General features: G+C 41.9%; 1 protein-coding gene across 6 annotated transcripts in view; it reads left to right on the top strand.

The window, feature by feature from the left end:
* The window catches only part of ARVCF (ARVCF delta catenin family member), a 185,265-nt gene extending 164,020 nt beyond the window's left edge, over nt 1–21,245 (top strand). For 5 of the 6 annotated variants that reach the window (XM_059827844.1, XM_059827841.1, XM_059827842.1 and 2 more), the window contains 8 exons: nt 906–1,033; nt 1,989–2,139; nt 3,499–3,691; nt 4,843–4,954; nt 5,553–5,643; nt 6,855–6,908; nt 12,268–12,359; nt 14,444–14,572. In XM_059827844.1, coding sequence (XP_059683827.1) covers nt 906–1,033; nt 1,989–2,139; nt 3,499–3,691; nt 4,843–4,954; nt 5,553–5,643; nt 6,855–6,908; nt 12,268–12,359; nt 14,444–14,545 — 923 coding nt within the window. In that variant the 3' untranslated portion in view covers nt 14,546–14,572. Of the gene's footprint in view, nt 1–905; nt 1,034–1,988; nt 2,140–3,498; nt 3,692–4,842; nt 4,955–5,552; nt 5,644–6,854; nt 6,909–12,267; nt 12,360–14,443; nt 14,573–15,978 lie in introns of those variants that run through there. The other variant, XM_059827845.1, reaches the window with a different exon arrangement.
* Nucleotides 21,246–23,222: the final 1,977 nt, after the last annotated feature.

Below are 23,222 nucleotides of genomic sequence, written 5' to 3'. Positions count from 1 at the left end.
GCAGTCTGTTGTGCCACATTTAGTGAAGAAAGATAGGTAAAAATGGCTTCAAAATATGCAACAACTTGCAATGATGAAGTTCTTGCCTAAAATCCCCTTTTTAATATGTGTAGATGGATAAATCCTAATCCTTTGGATGAAGAAGTCAAGACACGGGTGCTACTGTCAGTTACTCAGCATCACAAAAGGAAATCTGTGGCAGGGCTGGGAATAGTTCTCATTCCTGTCGTGCTTAAACTGCAAAGCTGATGCAGTGACTCTGGGGATATTTAGTTAATGAGTGTGTCACAGTTTCGCAGTGTGGTGTGATGCTGGTGTATTTCTTTACCTAATATGTGAACTGGAGTCAGCATTTCTCCCTGCCCCTACCAATTGGGGATTCTAGTCACTTTGACATCTTGCATCTTTCTTTTGTCACCTAGGTGTGAGAAGGGGGTGGCTGTGATTGTGTAGCTTGCTCTCTTGGCCCTGTTGTTTGTGTCTGTAAAGGTACTGAGATAGATTTGAATGAAAACAGGAGTGCAAGGTGAATTTGCAACCCAATCTAGACAAGCAAAGTAAGAACTGTTGCAGACAAAAATTGTCTCTCGTCACCTTGTTATTACACACATATACTCAGCCTGCTAGACAGTATATAGGATAGCACAGGTTTCAGAAAGAATTGTCAACCCAAAGACAAGCAAAGGAACCTTCAGCCCAGGTGAATGTCCTGTGCATGAGTTCCTGTGTGCACCATTTTCAACTGTGGATAAAATATCCTGGACATGGCAGAAGCCCTTCTTTCTGTGGCGTAGCTTTTTCTTGGCTCTTCTCATATGTGATTAAATAAAGGTATGTTATGTGTTTATTCATACATTGCCTTCTCTGCTTCTCTTGCTTCTGTTCTCCTCTTCTCCCACCTGCAGGCTTTGAATTACTGTACCAGCCAGATGTGGTCCGACTGTACCTCTCCATCCTCACTGAAAGTCAGAACTTCAACACTCTGGAAGCTGCAGCGGGGGCTTTGCAGAATCTCAGTGCTGGCAACTGGACAGTGAGTGCAGCCTTCTCTAGTCTGTTTTGTTTCCTTTGTGTAAGTAAAGAACAAAGCTATGTCCCATTATAAATGCACTGTTACTTTGTGCATTTGCATCTCCTTTAAAAAGGAAGGAGGTGGGAACTCCAAAGAAATTATTTCCATCTTATTTACCCACTTAAGATGTTTTGCATCTTCTGGACAGACGGTGTTTACGTAGTGGAAGCATCACTGAGCTCATGAAAATTTAACCACAAGCGGGTTTTACTACTTAAACCACTTAACCATTGCTTTGTCCATTCACAAAAGCCTGCTGTTAGATGATTAAGTGTCCTGAATGCTTAATTCATTGGATTGTCAGATTGCTCAGGAAACTGCACTCCAAAGTGTCCTCTGATACCCTATCTGAAGCATCCCCAGCACTAATCAGGCAGTTCTCTCAAAGGTGTGCCTGGTCACTTCTAGAACTGCATGGCAAGTGGGAGTGATCAGCAGCCTGAGGATCAGCAGGGTGGCGTTTCACAGCTGTCTTGAATACAGTTTATTTTAAAATCAATCATGAAGCAGAATAAAAGCATGAAATTGGAGGTGGGGGAAGATAACAGATGCTTTGGATGCTTTACTGTTCCCTCCAAATGACCTCTTTTTTCCTAATCCAGGGGGATGTGTTTGCACACTGAGGTGTGTACAGAACAGATGCTGGTGGATGATGCTCCTTCCTTCTATTTCTGTCGTCTTTCCCCAGCAGCTTGCAAAGCTGTAGGATGAACTTCTACATCCTTTCTTCCTTGGTGCTTGATGAACTTGAATGATGGGTTAAGTTATAAATGCATCAGCACACACAACCTAACTAGTCTTTGGAGGGGAAAAAAATGAATTACAGCACTGAAACAAATGCCAGGGCAAGGAAGGAGCAGGTATATGAACTCACAATACTTTGTATTGTTTCTTTTCCCTTTTGTGTTCTGATCAGTGGTCCACGTACATCCGTGCAACAGTGCGGAAGGAGAGAGGCTTACCAGTGCTTGTGGAGCTGCTCCAGTCCGACTCTGACAAGGTTGTGAGGGCTGTGTCAATTGCCCTGAGAAACCTTTCTATGGATCGTCGCAATAAAGATCTTATAGGTATCTTCTGAACTTTTCTAACCAGACTGGGATCTTGGATACACTTGAGAGACTTCACATTTTCTGTCACTTGTGCTGAGGATTCATTTTGTATGCAGTTTCCATCCACGCTATCTAAGAGTACTCTGTAGCCACCAAGTGGAGGGCTGTCATCTCAGATTTTTTTTCCAGCCCATTCAAACAAGCTGTGGTTTGAGGGAAATCTCTAATTCAGGAGTAAAAACAGATGTAGATTTTTGCAGGAGAGGGAAGTGTGTGTAGGTGTGCAGAGGATTGGGTGGGTTAAGAGGTTTCTTGTCTCTTCCTTAACTCTGGTTGACATGGCACTTGTGCTCCTCATCGCACATGATGGTTACAGAAACGTTGCTCCTTAGGCCTGCTATTTAGATTAGAGTGGGAGTCTTGCCCTTGGCATGCTGAGGTAACCTGGGGAAGCGCAGTGGGCTCTAAGTTGTCCCTTTTTTCTCGCTTCCTCTTTCTCATCCTTTTGTGTGGTAGTTACTTGCAGAAGCTGGACACCAAACAACTTTTCTTCAAGTTAGTTCTTCAGCAGTGCTCACTAGCTCCTATCCAAGGGGGTAAATAAGCATTCATCTGCCCATAAGCAGGGATCTTGAAAGATTCAGCTGTGAGCTGAGTTTTTCTCTGGATGCCACTGTATTTAACTGATGTATTTGTTTAAGCTATAACCTTGTCAGGCCAGGAAATACTGGTTACGTTTAGGACCATCATCCAGGTTGATGCTAACAAATAGCAAGGTGGGATTCTGCCTTAATAAATCAGGTTCTTTTTTTTTAATAGTTCAGAGGTGTAGCTAGGCAAATGGTACAAACGAACACCTGGAAGCGATAAACTCTGGACTCCTTGTTTTTTCTCCAGTACTATACACTGTGAAGGCTAACTGCACCCAGGAGGAAATACTCTTACCTTTGCTGGGGGAAGGTTAATAAATGCATGGCTGCACACCTTGCCCCAGAAGGCCTATTACAAGGCTAAGTTGAGTAAGCCATGTGCGTGTATTAGCATGAATATGTGGCATTAGCAGCAGCTACTGGATGCTTTTTGCCTCAGGCATTGCAAAGTATGATAGGTGCTGGCTGTAAAATTCTCAATAAAGATTGCTTTTTTTTCCTCTCAATATCTTTTACCATTCATAATGAAGGAGTTTGTCTTGGGTATCAACTCTCAATCACCTTGAAATAATAAATGATAAATACACTGCTAAGTTACAGTATTGAGGTTCAAAACACGTGCGTGATAGTTTTTTGACATGGCAAACACCCTTGAGCTTTATCATTCAGGATGGGAAGCTGAAGCGATTATTAGGGCTGACTAAGGGTATCTCTTCCCCTTATCTAGGTAGTTATGCCATGGGTGAGCTGGTAAGAAATTTGCCCAGCAGGCAGCAAAGATCTGCAAAGAACCTGGAAGAGGATACAGTGGTTGCGGTGTTGAATACCATCCATGAAATCATTACTGACAGCTCAGAAAATGCAAGGTCTCTGATCCAGACGCAGGGCATTCAGAAGCTGGTAGCTATCAGCAAGTCAAGGTAAGTGGCAGCTGAAAGTGTAAGAACTCACTGCGAATGTGAAAATGTCACCGTGAACAGCAGATTTTGCTTTGTGAAAGTACTCAAGCATCCTATCCTTTCAGAGCTTTTCATTTCAGAGCAATTAATACATACGCAGTAAAAACAGCAGCACCTTTAATAGGTTTACTTAATTAAAAAAAAAAGTTAATTGAGTAGTCACTTCAGTCATGTTAAGACATGATCTTTCCTTGTCAGATACATCTTAGCACCATGTATGCATTTAGCAGACATCATTTGCAGTGAAACACTGATCTTTTAGTGTGGGAGGCCTTTTTCCTGTGGCAGTGTTCCATTCCTGGAATGCCAGTGATGAAACTGCTTCTTTTAAGTAAAATGGTTAATGATGTGCAGTAATCGTTCTGGCCAAAGGGCTGATGGTGGTTAGTTGAAGTGACAAATTTTCACTCTGCAGTTCTGTTGCAAACTGTGTTCTGACTGTTTTAGTGAAAAGTTTGTTTTGTATAGTTCACCCAGTTAGACATTACAGGTGTGTTTACAGCAGACTTTTGGGAGAGTAGCTGAAGACTTTGTTGGGTTGCATGGTTATGAAATATGAAAGCCAACCAAGAACCTAGCCCTGTATTACTTTATAGAGGGTGCTTGTGTACTGACTTACTAAGGAATGGATAAAATGTCATTTTCTGTTTAAAAATAGCTTATTTTTTGCTGACCCAAATTGCTTTGTAAGGTATTTTAAACCGTGAAGCAACTTCATTGAATTGTGAGGAATATATGTAAGTTGGGGTGAATGTTTGAAAAGTGGCTTAGAACTGCATCCAGGCAGGATGGAATCTATCTGGTTTTTATTAATGACAGCTACAAGACAAAAGGGTCACCCTGGCCTCAGTGCTTGCCCAGCAAAACATGTGAAAACCCAGAAACCTGCACAATTTACGACTCTTGGATTTTTTTTTTTTTTGTCAGCAAATACCTGTAGATATGAAGTCGTCACTGAATGCTTTCACACGTATCCTATAGCTTATAGGTTCAAAGAATAGCTGCATGGAGTACTATATACCTCCTGGATATTGTTTTGGTGCAAAGAGGTCAACATATGAATAGTCTTACATTGCTTGATACTTAAGCCCTAATTTTATCTTGCAAATCAGCCAGTCTCCCAGAGAAACAAAAGCAGCATCTCACGTTCTTCAGATGATCTGGAGCTATAAAGAACTACGAAATGCCCTGCAGAAGGATGGGTGGAACAAATCACACTTCCAGGTAAAGATGCTGGGTCTTAGATTTAGTTATGGAAATGCCTGAGTGCAAGACATCCTAACTTAGTCTAATATTACAGTCGGATAGGTTGTGGGCTTTGGTTCTGTTCTTCTAGGTGATAGAACAATCTATTGTCTTCTATTCAGTCACAGCATCATGCATATACTTGCTTGGGGATGCATTTTCAGTGGTCTGTGAAATGCAGCTTTTTAGGTTGTGGAAGTATGCCACCTCATATAGGCCAAATGCTCATGCTTTACTGGAGGAAGAATTAGCATGGCTTTTCTTAGTTGTGTCTCATTTGAAACATTCCATCTAGCAGTGTAGGGCAGCCACCTGTTCTTGACACGCAGCCTTCTCATCTTCCCTTGTGGAAAGGTTTTGCTCCTTTTACAGACCAACAATGCTGCTGTTTAGATAACAGGAAAAAAATTCCACCAACAAATCTATATGAAAATAAAAAATACTCCAGTGCCATATTATCAACAGAAGGGGGGCTTAGCAGCATTCCATAATCTCTCTCCATACTGTCGGTTTGTTTATTTTTCTTGTTCAATTTCCTTGAGTAGCAATTGCCTATTTATGTCTTTTTGTCTCGTAGTCTGTTTCTGCAACTCCAAAGGGTTCCAAAGGTACTGCTGGCAGGTCTGGCTACGACGACAGCACTTTGCCTCTGGTGGATAAAAGTCAAGGTCAGTTCTGCTCTTTGTCACTTTTTCTATTGTGCTTTGCTTGCTTGTTTTCTGGATTTGCTGCATCTGTGTTACGGTGTGAGGGGGTAAAAATGTATTATTTGTGTGGTGATTTTTACCCCACAGTCCCAAAATGATCAGTCCTATTAGCTGGATATGGATAGTATTCCTTCCTTTGTGAAATGTACACTACTGATGATGTTTTCTTAACTTGCATGCAACATAATCAGTTAAATCTTCCTGCAAGAGTTTGGGATAGGCGCGAGTTGGAACTTTGAAAGAGAACAGCCTTGTTTGACAGTGTTATATATTAATAAATCTGGCCTTCAGCCAGGCCGTGGGCTTGGCCTTACCCCTACTCAGTACTGGAGTCTTTTCCTTTCTAAATAAATGTGCCTGTTTTGGCAGTGCTTCTTCCTCTACTGTGCAGTTTTGTTCATTGGAGATGGTTTATCTAAACGCTAGCTAAGCCTGGCTGTGCTTTTTCGTGAGGCCTGGTGCAGCCATACCAACACTGGTGTAGCTTCAGCTTTAATTTTGTTAAGGTTGCTTTGCCTCTGGGGTCTGGTTCTAGTTTCTAATGCTCAGATGTCAAAATATCTTTTCAGAAGTCTTTAGTCTCCCATGGCAGAGTTTGCCATGGTGCATTTTACCTGGTTTAACTGCAGATTACTGCAGAAAAGACAGCCCCACACTGCCCTGCCTGTTTCCACCTCCCTGTCTTTGAACAAATCTGGCAGATTATGCAGACAGAGGATAACTTGGGTCAGTTTGCTGATCTGACAATAAACTTCTTGTTTTCTTTGTGGGTTAGCTTTCTGTTGGCTCAGCAGGGTGCTAGATTGGATTGTGTGCCATGTGAAGCTGCATCCTTACTAGTTTTCTTTCTCTTCTATTCTGGAGAGACCAGTGGTAGTGGTAGGTAGTCCAAGCAGAATTGTGGTTTCTCTCTTGGAGAGAGGGAGTTCTATATTACAGTGCCATAGCAGAAAATATAAGGATTACATGTCCTCTCTGGAGAGCTTAAATCAAACTTCCTTTTCTGAATGGGTAACAGTTGAATAGTTTGGGGTTTGTTTGGTTTTTTTTTTAATAATAGTCTCTGTGTTCAGTAGTTTATGGACCTCTCTGGTCATGTGACTAATTTAAAACTACCAGGCGTTGAGAAGAGCAAATGTAATTCAAATCATTTCAATGTTTCTGTTTTATAGATAACGAGAAGGCTGGGAGTCGTGATATGATACCTATGGATGAACTTGGCCCAGGTAAGTTCAGTCATCGATCAAACCTTCTGTCTGTTTCGATAGAGCACACTGTCACTCACGAGAAAGTTCAGCTATTTCTCTAGGTGATACTCTTCCAGATGGATAAAGCTGACATTTAAAAACAGAACACTACCTTACAAAAGATTGGTCGTTGTCTTTTTTTTTCCCCCTATCTTTTTTTTCCTTTTTAATACATGTAGAGTGTACACACAAATTTCTCCACTACTTTAAGCATATTATGAAGATATACTGACCTAGCTTTCATTCTAGTCTCTGGCCCTTGAGGCAGCTTCATTCTGTATTACAGATCTGGAAGTCTGGGGCTTCAAAAGGGAAAAAAAGAGTTGAAGATTTACTTCAATGTAACGCTTTTGTTTAAATCCGTTCTGCCTTTGTTTTCTGTAGGTAACATCAAAAATAATTTAGTATGTATGATATTCCTGGCTCCACCTTTCATTTACCTGCATTTACCAGCCGGGCCTGGCTTTTCCTGTAGGCTGAGAACAGCCGCCTACTGTCAATGAAGTGCTTTGAGATTGATAAGCTCCGTAGTTTAAGACTTGTAGAGGGGTTTTTTTCTTCACTGAGGTAGATGAAGGTGGTGTGTGGTCTCTTGGCAATTTGCTTTACTTCTTCCAGTTGATGTTACTTTTATTTAAATACCTATATTAATGCCTCCAAATCCAACAGTTTGATATACTGCTGTTTGTGATGGTAGCTGAAAAAAATAGCAAGTTAGAACCAAGCTGAAAGCCAAGCATGTTCAGAAGTTAAAATAACAGGTATATATTACCTTTTGTATTCGTAGAAAAATGAGATGCCACCTGCCATGAATCAACTGTCCATATGTATTTTGCCTAAGGGAACAATGAAACATTTGTTCTCACAATGGAAGAAAATAACTTCAGAGAAGATTGCCTGGTAGGATAGCTGTGTGCTAGCAGGTGCTGCAGTATGGGCACTGCTGATTGTTTATAGTCTCCATATTAATTGTTGCCTTATGCTTTCAGGAGTTACTAGTACAGCTCTGAGTACAAAATGAAATGCAAATTAACAGCATATGTACAACATCAGGCAAATTCTCTGGGCCGTTCTGTTCGCCAATCTTTTCATCACTATTAGAAGATTAAATCTGTCAAGCTTTCCTGACCCCAGCTCTTGAGTGCTTTTTAACTCCAGTATGACTATAACTTTGTGCTGTTTCAGAGGTCAGCTGAGAAGGGTCAGAATTAAGGATAGTAAACTGGATAAATTAGTTTAAAGGAACTGGAATAACAACTTAGTACTTCATCTCTTTCCTTCAGGCTCTTCCAAATGCTGTATGTTTTTTGTCTTATGGGCATACTTATATGAGGAGCTGCTCTAGACTATATTCTCTGATTTTAACTTCATTGTAGACTGTTGTATTCTGGAGTTTTTGTTCTTTTTCTACTCTGGAGTGAACTAGCAGATGCAGGGAGCAGAACATCAACATGCAGTCCTCTGGGTTTGTACCTTCGGTAAGCACAGTTTGGTTGTATCCCCACATACTCCACACCAGTCTACACTGAGCCTCCAGGAGAGGCTGACCTCACTTAGGTTTGCAAAGAAAATGTATGACAGCGTACCAGAGAAAGTTGTTTGACATCCGAGCTTATCTCTTTATTTCTTTTTATTGCAGAAAGTCCTGTGCCCTGGTTTCAGTTGTGTGGTTTTCCCTTGCCTTCCTCTCTTTCTGACTTCACTTAGCCTAAGATCTTTCTACTTTATATTCAGTGTCTTTTAGAGAATTGTCATCTGCCTCCAGCTTTGTGTTGTCTATTTCATTTAATTCAGATGCTTCCAGGTTGCATAGTCACCTTTCTGCTGTACTGCTGTGGAATGGAACTGTAATTGCCTCAAACACGTTAGAGTGTGCCAGTGCAGAACTCAGTGAGTTTCCATGCCACACACGTTAGAGGTACCCGTCCGTTCAGCGGGGCCCTTCCAGCCCGGAGTGTTCATCCTGCTCCCCTGCAGTGTACAAGACTGCTTGTTCCAGCACATCACCGCCTGTCTGCCCCTCATCTATTGCTTCTTTTTATCAGGGTTCAGCAGTCTTGGTGCCCAGGCCTTTGCTGTTAACCCATGTTTACTCTTTTTCAAGACCACAAAAAGAAAATTGCTACTGGTATCTTGGCTTGTTTGCTAATGCTGTGGGGGTCATCCTTGTCTATAAAGGAAATTAATTCACTATCAGTGTGGCTAGGGAGGCAGAAAGATACATCCCCCATCTGCTGGCAGTACTAGACCAGTCAGATTCCTGTTGTCTGGAGCAATGGGAGGGCCTGGGTAGTGCGTGAAAGAAAACATGTATTATGAGTTACTGTGGGATGCACTAGACAGCCCACTGCAGAGATAGCTCAGGTCTGTCAGACCCCATCAGCTCCAGACAGGTGACTCTGCACCGAGTAATCTGAAGATCATCAACACTTATTGTCACCGTGCTGCCTGAGGGTGGCTGTGACCCTAAGCTGTCTGTAGAAGCAGTAGAACTGTGATCTCAAGGTTGTATGCCAAATTTGTGAGTTCTCTAAAACTGTATCTGTGCCTCAGTTAACCTACAGTCAGTCAGACGAGAGCACCTTGGAGCTGAAAATTGTTCAGACCAGGGACACATAGTTCAGATGCCCCTGTCCTACATTCCCATCTTCAGGCATAACTTTTCCTTTCTCCTCCTCCTTTTTGATGGGTCCGGAGGTTTGATCTTCATAAGTTGAGAGCTGTGTGAGGGCATGGATGGACTGACACTCAGCAGACATTTGGTCCTGTAATCCGTGATGACATAAAAATGTTGCTGCAGCGTGAATGGGAGATAGTCAGTGAAGCAATACAGAAGGCAACAAGCAGAAAGTTGAGAGAGAGGAATAAACAAGCTAAGAATGGGACGTGCCTCTATTGACCAATGTAACTTTTGTCTGTATGTTGGATTGTATTAACTCAGAATAAGGCACTTATACCAGTATATACTTACACTATTTATAGCAGTAGAAACAGAGTTAATTCTGATCACTTTTTAGAATGAACCTGAAACATGGGAGAAGCAGTACTTTCTAATTTCTTTGGAGAGCTGTGGTCCTTGGGGCACTGAGGTATTACTTCTCTGATGCAGCCTCCTTCAAGATATTTCTCATTTTATTAGGTCAAATCATGAACTTCCTATCTCTGCTGCTGCTTATCTTGACAGAGTCGTAGCACAGTGTGTGGTTTTTGGAAACACATAATCCATTAGTGCTGATGTGTGCGGCATTGTTAGCATGCAGACCACGCAACTGTGGGCTGACAGTATGAATTGCAAATATGTTGGAACTTAGATATGAAGAACAAAGTTCTTGACCGTTCTTTGTTGTTAGATTACTGCCACTGTGCAAAAGCTTGATCTTCCTGTTGCTGCTGACCTGGCTAAGCATTTTTTTTTTAATTTCTTAGTGGTATTGAAGATCTGTTGTGCTTCTAATTTTTGTGATCACAGTCCTTACTTCTGACCTTGCTCCCTGGGAAGTATCACAGCTGCCATACTTCACTCAGTAGCTGTTGCTTTCTGGGGGTAGGTTAAAGGTTTCCTTTGGATCTTGGCATTCATTTAAAAAAAAGTTTGTGGATCACCCATGGCTGGGTGGCACGGCACTACAAAAATGCAAAGTGATCTGTTACATCATTGTGAGTATAATTAATATTAGATTGTAAAAAGCTACTGCTCAGTTGTTGAGAGTTTGATTTTTGGGGGGGGGGGGGGGGGGAGTCGGCATGTTTCCGTCATTTAAATAGATACCTATGTGAACTATTTACTCCTAAATAAACGATGAATCTTTAGATTTGGATATGACTTACTAGCAGTATTCATGCCTGTCATTTGAAAGAGAATTAGCAGTCATGCGTTCTTCCACAAATGCTGGCTGGGTAGCTGGATGCAGCTGGTAGGCTTTAAGTTTTTTCTTTTTTGTTTGAAAGGAATAGCCAAGAATGTTAGGCATCTTCATTGTCAACAAATAATTGTAAGCAAAGCTCTGTGTAGCAATTATTTTCATGCTTTAAGATCTGTGTACTACATGTATAACTCCAAAATTCTTCAGTTATTTTTAGGCAGCGTGGTTAAGTAATCTGTTCCCATCCATGATGTCATGAATAGATGCTGCCTCAGGTGCTTGTTGCAGGTCTGTGTGCACTTTGATTCATAAGATGCACAGGAAAACTACAGCTCTTTTAAAACTTAACCTGGCTGTGGCCAGCATAAACATCATTTAGGGCCCTGCTCTGTGACTGTGTTTGGTACAAGGCGCTGTAGCTGCCTGTGCTTTTGTCATGTGGGCAAACAGTCCCTCTTTATGCCAAGGGAACCCCACAAAAAATGTGACTTACTTTTTCTTAATGACCTGTTGCAGGCGAGTAATAAACCAGAGAGGAGCATTTTGGCAGTTTATGTAAAACCTTTTTGTGTTTTTCTAAGAACCCAGTTTGTCAGGACATGAAAACATTAATGATCCCTCAATTACATAGGGGAAAACAAAAGCCTACAGGGAGCTATAAATTTGAGTGTCATTTACTCCAGATTACAATGCTGTCAAAGCAGAGCAGGAGAGGATCTATTTGTCACTGATAATGAGGGAAATCTGATGCATCAGGAAAATAAATCAAGATTTGCATTGGCTGACAATGATTGAAAGCAAAGGTTGTGAAATAATTAGAGCCATTTCTTTATGAAACCCTCTCACACTTTTCTGCCTTGTGTTCATCACACTTTCGTATTGTTTCTTAGTTGTCAGGAAAAAAAGCGGCAACAGGTGCGACTTTGTAATGAAGGACAGTCCAAGCACAGCAGGGTTTGCATCGCGATTTCTTCCAACTCAACGGGCCCTTTTTCTCAGTTCTCTGAAAGGGACTCTTCCAAATTATTGTCATGTCCTGCTAGTAGTCAGGCTCAGGAAGACTGGGAACATGCTGCAGAGCATTCAGAGAATGAACACTGCCAATTAATCAGACTGCTAAGCAAGGAACACAAGATTTGGGCTGAATTTGGAGCTCATTAGCCACAGGGCACGAGATGACAACTTGCTGCTTTCCTTGGGCACACTAAAAACTACAGCAGGCTGGGATGAAAACAGTGCTGCTTGCTAATGAGTGCCAGCATCTGGCAGTGATACAAAAAGAGGGCTTTTCTGTTTTGTTTTAAACCGGTAAAAATGAAATTTCAGAGCTGGAGCGCATGTGAAAAGCAGGCTGCCAGTATCTTTGGATTGTGATGGTTTATTTTCCTGTTTCTTTGCTGAAGAATTCTGCTAGCATCAGCTGGTTTTGCTCTTGTTTGTGCTTCGTGCCTGACTGTCATGTTATTTCTCCTCAGATGGGTACTCCACCATCGATCACCGGGACAAGGAGCGCAAATACAAGACCAGTGATAACACAGGGGATGCCTCGGAGAAAGAACCTTTAAAAGTGAGCTTCCTCTTACTTAATGCTAGTTAGTGCCTTTAAAAGAAAGGAAGCCTGGTGCCCTCAGCAAGAAATATACGGTAGTTACTCACCAGGGGGCTGTAAAGGGCTTTTTGTTTTTCTTTTTGCCTTTTTTTTTGTTAGCTAAGGACACCATTTCATAACTTAGCGCACGGCTAACTAGAAATAAAAACAAAATGCTGCTTCCCAGTGCAGGAGCAAATGCAGGCATTCGCTGTATTCGTGTAAATGGATGAGGTTGTCAAAATAGGAAGTGTTTGTTCTGTCACCCTCGTCCAGGCAGCATTCCGTAGCCCTAAAGTGTATAAGCGTGCTCAGACTTTGTTCCGAGAATAGTCACTTCAAACTGTCACACTGCTTTATTGTTTTCACCATGAGAAGTAGGTGTGAGCTTGTGTGTCTGTGTACAGCAGTGTGGTGAACAGTATTTGTTTCTCCAGCACCCATTCACAGTCCTGATGGTGGACTATAGGCATGGGCCAAGGAGATGGAGAGGGAGGGAGAGACATGCATAGTTCTGTGTCTGCCTTCTAAAAACAAATGTAGACAAATTTATAATCAAAAAAAAAAATTTTACTTCACAAAGCTCTTTGTATTGTGGGTTGTGTGCAAATGTGGCTTAGTAGGCTTTGTGTAATTTCTGTTGCATTGCTACGCATTTTCAGTAGATGTTTTTAAAAGTCGTTTAATGCTGCGGCCATCAGTTCCCCCAGCCTCAAAACAAGCTTATGTTTTCCTCTGGGCTAGTAATCTTGAGGAGGAAGAGGAGGATTCAGTGAAACAAGAGTAGAAAACACTGTTGTTAGTCTGCAGAAGGCTGTCTTAATAACCTTCAGCACATTGCTGATAATATCAGAAAATCCAGGTGATTCATGTTCAGTGGAGACAATTAAACTTAAGTCAATTGAAAGGAAAACCCACTATTATTGAACAAGGGAAATAAAAATGTGGTTTGGAGGAAAAATATTTCCATAGATCATGAATTAGGAAGATGTCCTGCCACATCAGTCTGCCTGTATTAACCTACCTGGTCATGCATTTCCTGCTGTGTCCTGCCTTTCCGTGAAGGTGGAGAATGGCTTCAATCCAGCTGGACTTCTTTTAGGCACAGATTACTCTCTTCAATTTGCCAGTTCTGGGTATAGCTGCATCCTGGGAGACTGCATAGTTGGACTTTTTGCTGGAGGTGGTTGTGCTTACTTCATTTGGTTTTGGAACTGATAGAACTGAGCTGATTACTCAAGTCGTGCAGTGTGCCCCCCTGTTCAATGTGGCAAGAGATGGCCCTGCTTGAACCAGTGCCAAGGGAATAAACTTTGCAGTTCCCTCATCACATCACAGTTCTAATATGTTTTGCAAGGATGCAGTGGGAACGGATGGATGCACTAAGTGACACAGGAATGTTGATCAATAGGAGCTTGACAGAAAATGTCTTTCTAAAGAAAATAGGCTAAGGCAGGAAAATTAAAAAATACTTGTTATTTTTGCCCCTCAAAATTCATTAAAGTGGTCCAATACAACCTTCAAAATCACATCAAGCAGTCCAAACTCCGGTGTATGTCTGAGGTGAAGCACAACCCAGAGTTCAGCAAGTAGCTGCTTTGCTTTCATGAGAAAAAGAGAAAAAACATTTCACCTCGACAATATGTCTCCCATAGTCTGTGCTGCCTCTTGGTTTTAAGGGCAGAGGGTAACCTGAATTCAGCCTGTTGTACACCTCAAAGGTACGCGCTGCCATGCACTCATTTGGGTAGAGCTGAGTAGCTGATGCTCATCCTTCTTCCTATGCTGTGAAACAGAAATATATCCGTGGGGTCTTCTGGCTTGTGAACTGTTCAATAGCCGTGGCTCTGAGGCTCAAGAGTGGCTGAGAGTTGTGAATAATGATGGCAGGGAAGTGCAGCCTTTTGGCTGTTGCGATGCTTTTGTCGGTATTGTGCCTTTGCTGATCTTGTTTCTTTCTCTACCACTAATTTTCCCTTATGCTACTTTAAGCTGACTTGTTTGGTGGTTTTGTTTGATTAATCCGCTCTGTTTTGCCTTTAACTCCTCACCCTGTGCTGCAGAATGACACAAATAGGAAAAACATTAACAGGAGTAACAGGGCTTCGGTGAATCTGGTGGATGCCCGTGACATTAAACCCCAGCCTGTTGACTCCTGGGTCTAATTTGCATGCATGGTAGGTCCTTTTAATGGTAATTGGTGCTAGTGATTAACTTGTCTCATGCATGATCTGTATCGCTGTGGAATCTCTTCAAGGCTAACTGCTAACTGGGCCCTTCCAGACAAATGAAAATGCATTTGAAAAAAAAGTGGTGTTTGTATTATTCAGTGTATCTTTAATGAAATGCAATCAAACACCGCTGTTTGATTAAAAAATAACCTGTCAAATAACCAGGCAGAAAATTAATATCATGAATGATTGGTTGTCAGCTGAAATGTGAAAGATTTCTGCTGTTAGTCCATGGGAATGAATTTGAATAGTGTGTTCCTGCTTCCAACCATTTTTTCCCTCTGTGCTCATTATAAGGATTAGCCTGAGACTTAAGGAAAAGCATATCCTTGACTATTTACGGATGTCCCCTGAGGTTCCCATGAATTACACAGCCCTGCCCGTCTGCAGGAAAGCTGCTGGCTGTCCACAAGTTACTTTTCAAGGAGAGATGATTATTTTGGTTACCAATAAACATTGACCCCCAACTCCCACTTCTCAATTCTTTTTTTTTTTTTCCTGTCGCTAAAGAAAGGTGCCTTTTTGTTGCTTTCTTAGTTCTCTGCCTTCACCACATGCCCAGTTCCTCAAGTAATGTCCGTGGCCTTTCTTCACTCCTGCCACTGCTAATCTGTCTCCTGCTGTCTTCCTAGACAGCCCTCTACCCCAGTTACGCCTTCTGGCACTCCATCAGATGTGACACTATGTTTGGAACAGCAGGTTTTGTGCCCCTGGCTATGACTAAAGGAAAATCTTAGTGACTGTTGTGAAGGCACTGGGCAACTTTCCCATCAGAGCGGACAATAGGCCTTTAAAGGCCCAAATTCCAAAACATGGAGCGTCATCCACCCCCATAATTCTACATGGAAATCACTTGCATTAGTTGGAGAGAAAAATCCTGTTTGTTTTTGGGTGGTGGTGTTGGAATTTTTTTTCCCCTCCTTCTTTTAAGAGTCTAGTGTAAGTGCCAAGTCTTTATAGATTGTGTCTGTTCCTGGGTTGGAAGCACCTGCCCAGAGCAGTCTTTCAACGCTGCCAGGTACCCTTACGTAGCCACAGAGCAGGCTCGGGCACCGCTGGCTTCCCACAGCTGGTCAGCACTGCATGGTCACCCTTCTCGGCTCAGCCAAAGAGCAGAGATAAATGTATGTGTGTAGTGCCTGTATGCTTCACTCCTGCACTCTTCCTCTGAGCAGTGAAGGCTTACAGGTGAGGCACAGACTTTGAAAAATTAAGTCTGTGCTCATTTTCTCCCAGTCATACCCTTCAAGGAACCCATATATTGGGGACAGGTTGGCATTTCCAGTCACTGTCCTACCCCTGGGTGATGGAGATCACCAAGGTCATGTTACTTGCTGGTATTGATCAGTTTTGACTTTATTTTGCAGGGCTAGAGTCCAACCACATTTTTTTTAATTGAGGGGGAGAAACAAACATTGAATCGACACAGACGATCTCATCAGTCACCACTGCCATTCAGATTTGGAGGGCGCTGCATCACTGACCAGGCTGCAGATTCTAGGAGGATGTGGGGAGAAAACACAACTGACTGCCATTGCCGACCCCGGAGCACCATGCCTTACAGCGAGACAATTTGCTTTTTAACTCAGTTAGATTCCCACCAGAAATAGCCACCACCTCCCCCTCCCTCCCACTCCTGCAAGAAGAAAGCAAGCAAGAAAAGAGAACCCAAGCTTCCATCTAGCTGGCTGCGTTCTTAGGTGACTCTTACGTGTGGATGGTGCCAAGTAGATGAGAAGTGAAGTTCATGCAAAGAAGACAGCTTCACAAGTGAAAGAGAAACTGCAGAATATTTGAAATAATATCGTAGATGTAGCCATGAAGATAATAGCACTTTTCTGGTTTGGGGCTCATTGTTTTGGGTTTTGTTTTGGGGGATTTCTTTTGAACTGTGAATCTAACATTTTTAAAGGCTTTTTGAAAATTGTTTAGGTTTTCTTTATTATTTCCACAGAAAGTGCAGGAATGTTGAGTGAGTTAATTGGATTTCAATGAAGGGAGAAAATGCAGAACAAAAACTATTAAACGCTGGTCAAATGAACTGGAGAGTGGGTGACAAAATTGATGCAAGCTGTATAATCTGCTTTTAGAGTAAGCTATATCAATCACAGTGCTATATTATCATTATAATCTGGTGTACAATACTTCTGCCTTTTGAATTCTGTAATGGCTCTGTTTTTATTTCTGCATATTGAAAAGCAGTTTATTTTGAAGGTTTCAGTGTCCCTGGTTCAGAACTCTGTGCTGAGAAATGGAGTTGGCTGGCTTTTTATTTTCTTGTTCTCAAAGATTGCAATAAGGAGCTTTTACATTTTAAACGTACCAGTCTTGCATTGATGATGATTAACAATTTCTTTTGCCGTAGCTGTTAACACATTGGAGGAAAATAGGAGCTGTTTTGTAGGATGTCTTGTTTTGAACGCGCTATAAATTTTAGATGGGTCTGTCACTTATATCTGATGGTAAATTTATCACTGTTGGATCCATGTTTGCTTTGGGCTATAGATCCTGATGAAAAATGCCACAAAGGGAACTGGTTTGGCGTTTTTAAATCATCATCATCATGATTTCTGTGTTCCTTTGGTTTTGTTTTGAGATTATATTTTTCATTTGGTGTGAAAATCACCCATGTGCAACGGTTCTCCTCTAAGATGCCACAGCCTGCTTTGTGTAAGGGGGAATTTTTACCTCACGAGAACATACTCTGCATATATGGTATCTGGTAATGCCGTGAACTAAATGACTTCAGATCACTGATTTTCTGCAGGCTTGGTCAAGGGAGGGCAGCAGATGACAATAGGAAGCAAACGTCTCACTAGCAGCGTCAGAGGACTTGCTGATTTTATTTGGTTGCCACTGTTCTTTGATTGCCACATTTAGTTTTAAACAAGCTCCTAAAAACAGTATGACTGGAAAGCACATTTTTGAATCTAGCAAACATCATTTGCAGTTTTCAGTGCCTGCCGTTTCCTTTGTCATTAAAAAGGGGGGAAATATCCAACAACCTCACCTCCCCCAAAATATTACTGTAATAATAAACATCTAAAATTTTTGTAAAAAAAATTTTAAAACTTTAAAAAAAAAAAGCAAGTACCAAGAGCTTTGTATCTTCTTGAGTATATTAAAAATTTGACATGAATACATATATATAAATAAATAAATCTATATATCTATATATATATATTGTTGTGCAGAGGATAGGTTAACAAACCCATGTAAAGTAGTTTGCAGGAGAGGGAAGCATTTGTTGATTCAGGGAAAAAGACTGATGCCAGAAGCTGTCAGTGGTTTGGATGATACATGTGCTCCTTCACACCCTCCCTTTTTGACCCTCATCTTCCACGTACGTTGCAGTGGTCGCTTCTGGATCCTGGGGAAGGTGAAGTTGCTTGGAGCAAATTAAGATAGCAAAGGTTTGTTTTTTCATCTGCATGAGAGTCCTGTTGGGCCAGAGATGCTCAGCAGATCAAGGGAAGCAAAGAGATACATCTGTGATTATCTGCATTTGTGTCGGGGCAGTGTCTCTCTACGTGTAGACATAAAGTGTGGCAATGAAACCAGATACATAGTCTGACTGTATATTATATCAATGGTGCTCTTTTCATACTTGTTCTGCCAATACGCGGAGACCCTTTTAACCAAGCTACACAGAAGAGTTTTATATCACTTTTGGTTATGTACTTGGTGTATTCTTTTTGTATATGAAAGGATTTTTTAAAAACGTTCAGTAATTAGCAATGGAACCTGCTTTGTAGCTGATTAGAACAGTGTAAGAGAAGGGCCGTGCTGTCAGTCTGTCCCTGATCTACTTCAAACCATATATTTACCAAAGGAGTCTGAGCAAAAGTTCACTTAAAATAAAGACCTGACTGTTGAAAGGAGTCTCTGCTAAGACTTTGTGATTTAGTTATTGTACAGATATTTCAAAGCCAGCAAGAGGTTAACAAAGAAAACTGCAGGAAGGGGGAAGTGAAGTGACTAGGGGCCAGTTACGTCCATGACTTTCTATCCCAGATGTCCCATGGCTCTCCGTAGGGCACTACAGGGACACTCAACATCTGGATTGGAATCTACTTCGGACTAGAAACACCGAGGAGTGTTTGAGAAACAAATTCAGACCCTATCCCACTTTCCCCCCAAAATCCTTTTCATATTTACACTGCATCCTGCGATAGGCAAACCTCCCTGTCAGGTTAGATGGCATTGGCTGCCCAGGGTCATTGTAGCAAACTGTTCTTTGTTTTCCTGGGGATAAGCGTTCATGGCAGCCAGCATAGTTGTGAGCTGACAACATGGTTTATTGCTGCAGAAAAGCAAAGGATGGTACATCAAGAAGTCAGATACCAAGTCCATGGGCCAAGACTTCCCCTGGGAATCACATGTCTTACCCCTGCCCTTCCCATGCCTTACAATAACAACGAATTCCCAAGTATGTAGCAATAACCCATCATTTACGTTACTGTGGTTTTTTTCTTCTCGCCAAACTGTTGTTTGGATATTGAGGAAGGAAAACGGATTGGGGCATGACTTGCATATGAGACTGTCGCCTCGTATTATCAGCCCACCAGCTGAAGTCCAAAGCAAGATACTTTGAACCAGGCCTGGTGATTTAACGTCCTTTTTCTCTATGGCCACAAGCTCGGTGGTGGGATGTGTGCCCACACCTGCCCTTACCTCTCCCCTTGTTGGCGCAAGTGTGACTGGCTGTTTGAGCTGTTCTGGGATGTGGGTGGATGAACCTGTAATTGTTGTATTTTGGCAGCAGGGACTGTATGTAAAGAAGGGAAAGTGGCAGTGTGTGTGACTAAAGCTACAGTAGGGTCTAGAGTCTCCTGCTAAAAGGCAGGCAGTGCTTTTTAGGGCTCAGGTATGCGACCTCCTCTTTTCCTTTTGGCTCCACTGTGAAAACTGGAGGGAATCTGCCTGCAAAGGGCTGGGGTAGAAGAGATTTCTACCTGCAGAAATTCTAGTGGGAGGGATGGTTGTGGAAGGAAGCGATGGTGTTGCAAGACTCCTGCTCAAGAGGAGGAAGTTTGATGGCCCAGTGAGGGCTGAGATAACAGGGGAGAAGGAGACTTTGGATGGCATGTAATTACTGCAGAACTTTCTTCCCAGGGGTGTGGCTTGAACATCTCCCAGGCATCTTCACTCAGCTGTGGAGGTTTTAAAAAAACACATTGTGTGTCAAGACTCCCCTGGAGAAGCATCAAGTGTGGTTGTTGAGTGAGAGCAATTGTACTTGTGCTTACAGCCTCCCAAGTTGGTCTGTCTGGAGAATCTGAGGAGGAGAGTGGAAGGGCAAGGCTTTAGGACATTCTGACTTAAAGTTAAGTAGCAATTTAGCCATAAGTGTAACTTGACGACTCAAGAGGTGGTGTCAGCTTGAAAGGCTCCCCTGAGAACAGCTTGGACAGCCACAGGACCTGATCTTCAGTGTCGTCTGGGCCAAACACCTGCCTATCCTAGTCCTACTCTTGTGCGCTCAGACATGCCGATTCTTGAGTGCGTCTGTATCAGGAAAGCAAATCTTGTCTCTGTTGCCAAGACATTACAGAAGGGACTGACGTGGGGACTAGGAACTGACTTGCTGTAAGTGACATGTCAAGAAAGCAGGAGGTGGCACATTTGTTACAGCAGAGTAGTAAGTTCTTGGCAGCTCTGAGGAGCGGTTTTCAGTAATGCTTTCTAGCATGCAAGGCTTATGCTAGGCAAAGCAGTTTTCACTCCTAGAGCAGTTTCATGAGATTGAAGGTGGTGACTTACCTTCTGTTACTTGCCTTAAAGTTGAGCGTATAGGCTCAGCTACCTGTGAAACCCTTCAAGCAAGCAAAGCTTCAGAAGCCAAATGGGCACATTAGAGTGGTTATAGATAGCCTCTTCTGCTGTCCGACTGCCCACTCAGTGAAGACTACAGTGTGCCAATAACTTCAGCCACCATTTTTGTGCTGTTGGGGTGGAGTTGGGCTCTCACAGTTTTTGAAGGTGTTTATACAGGCATAGTTTCTTGCAAAATTTGTTTTGATGCCCCTAAAATCTGGTGTTTCCTTATCTTTGGCAGAGAAATTCTCTGATTTATTGGTACAATAACTAATCTAGTGCATTTAAGGGGAAGGTATTATGAACCTTTTTTTTCTGTCTTACCCCTTTTACATCAGGGTAGGATGTTCCGAAGTCCAAGGTGAGGAGGAAGATAGCGCAGCTACTACAAGGTCTGCCAATCTGGTTCTTACTGTTCAGAAAAACAAAATAACTAGACTAAGAAGCTTACTGGTAATTAGTAGCTAATGTGTTTGTAACTATCATGTGCCTTAAAATTTTCATGGTAGGAAAATTAAAAAAAAATCAACAATGTGTTTTCTGTAATACTGCTCAACATTCTCTCTGTAGTTTAGACTGGTGGGATTTTGCATTGTATTTACACTGTACTATAAACTGAAACACTTAGAATGGTTTGATTTTACAAGTATGGAGAGGAAAAAAAAGGTGGATTATGCTTTTCATAGAACAAATGTTACCATGACAGAATGTATTATTATTATAGGATCTTTCCATAATGCAGACAAGTAGAATGCTTGTTAGAAACCAGGTATGTAGGATAACAATTTGGTGTGTTTTCAATAAACCATGCCTGGAAAGAATACATGTGCCATTGGTTATCTTTTTGTTACATCAGGTATCTCAAATATTCTTTGGCTTTGCAACAGCAGTTTTCTGTGGCAGGGGATTATTCAACCCTAGCGCAGGTCAGCACTCTGTGTGTTAGTAAAAGGTCAGTGGTAATGAGGGCAATTGGAATATCCTTTAAACTAGTATAGCTGAAAATTTTTGATTCATTGCAATATGCTGGAGTTGTAGCACAAAGTCCTGTAAGGACCCTGGACTGTAGATCATGGGTCTTTTTCCTTTTTAATATACAAGCATATTTCTGTGGGAAAGACATCTGCGTCACTGTTCAAAGGCCTGCTCATTTGGGACCACAAGCCTAACTTGCTGATGGCTTTTCCATTTGGGAAGTTATTAACCTTTCCCAATTTAGTAATAAAATCTGTGTAACTTTACAAAGAGTTCTCTTCTGAAATGTGTGCAAGTATTCTGATAAATACAAGTGTGTAAGAATAACAGAAAATCTTGAAGTTCATCATAGCGATATATGAGGTTTGGTTGAGATGAGAAGTTGTTATTTTGGGGATGTGCCATACATTTGTTGCTGTGTGGGGGAGAAGAATCCCGATACTGAAAAGTCAACCATGTCTTTCAAGTAACAGCCAGTTACCAACAGATCTTAATTCTCTTTGAGGACTGCCTCTCCCTGGCACATTCATCTGTGGTGATAAGATCAGTAGGGAGACTAATGCACCTAAAGACATCATACTTACTGCCATGCCTTCATGAAGTAAATCTTGACATTAGTGTTCTGGCAAGGTCTTACAGATAGAGCAGAGGTCAGGTTTTCTGTGAGTGAAAGGTTGATGAATCACTGCCAGTAACAGAGTTTGCTGTATGTTAATGCCTGATTGTACCATTAATAGCACTATAAGGTTCCATTTACTTGCAAATGCTTGCAAACAGCACTTGGAAGGTCATCTTCAGTTTGCCTTCCCTCCTTATTTCAGGTGTCCTGAAAGCATCCTCAGAAGTTTTGTAAGATCATCTCCAGATTCTGTTCCTGCATCTGGAGGATCTAGTTTTACAAGTGCTGTGGTAAGATGTGGGCTCCTGGGCTAGGTATCATCGGCGTTCAGCTGCAGTGAGGAATCAGATTTTTTTTCTCTGTGGATGCACTACTACGGCAATGAATAGCAGATGCTGTAGGTAAGGTACTGAGCTAAAACGAGTATGTTGTTTCTACAACTGACCTTTCATAGCTGTCGAAGCGATTTCATTTCCAGCTTATCACAGGTTGGGCAAATGGAAGCAGTGAGTCCTGCAGGTGAAAGGTTAACCTGGTAACAACAGGCAAGAAATACCACAGCCCTCATCTGTTTCAGGTTTCAGCAGTGTCTTGGGGGAATATTCTGTCCTTCCCCAGAGTCTTACTGTGCAGGTCTCTGTGCAACTGAAGCACAGCACTGGCAGAATCTCATTCTGGTATGAGCTGACAGAGGGGATTTTTTACAATGGGAGGTTGTTTTATAATGGGACCATTAACTGAGCTGTAGAGACAGAGGCAAAGACTAAAACTTTTTTACTACGTTTAGTGTGCGTGCACAGCAAGCATAGCTAGCTGTTACTCGTAAGATACCTTATAACTGATTCCTAACGGATTGACTACTCAACCAAATAAGCACGCATCACTGCTCTGGTGGTGTCACCTTTGGTTGGGAGAGTTGGAATTTCAGTGGTCTCTCTTGCTGCTCTTGTAGGGGTTTCTGTATGTTCTGTTCACTGCATCTAATGTTTGATACATTGCTCAAAATTCTTCAATGGGCTGCTTTTCACTTCCTCATACCAGTGAGAGGTAGTGCTAGCTCCTGTGCAAACATACAATGACTGCTGTTTGCTCTGATGAGTAATTTATGCTGTAAGGATTGCTACATGGGTGCTGTTATGCTCAATTTGGTATTAAATTAGGAAGCAGAAGGGACTAGTGCTGGGTTTGACTTGCTCATAA

This window comes from Gavia stellata, chromosome 21 (genome assembly GCF_030936135.1).
Source record: "Gavia stellata isolate bGavSte3 chromosome 21, bGavSte3.hap2, whole genome shotgun sequence".
NCBI classification, from domain to species: Eukaryota; Metazoa; Chordata; class Aves; order Gaviiformes; family Gaviidae; genus Gavia; species Gavia stellata.
Note: the sequence above shows the minus strand (reverse complement) of the source record. Positions and strands in the feature narration are given on the sequence as shown.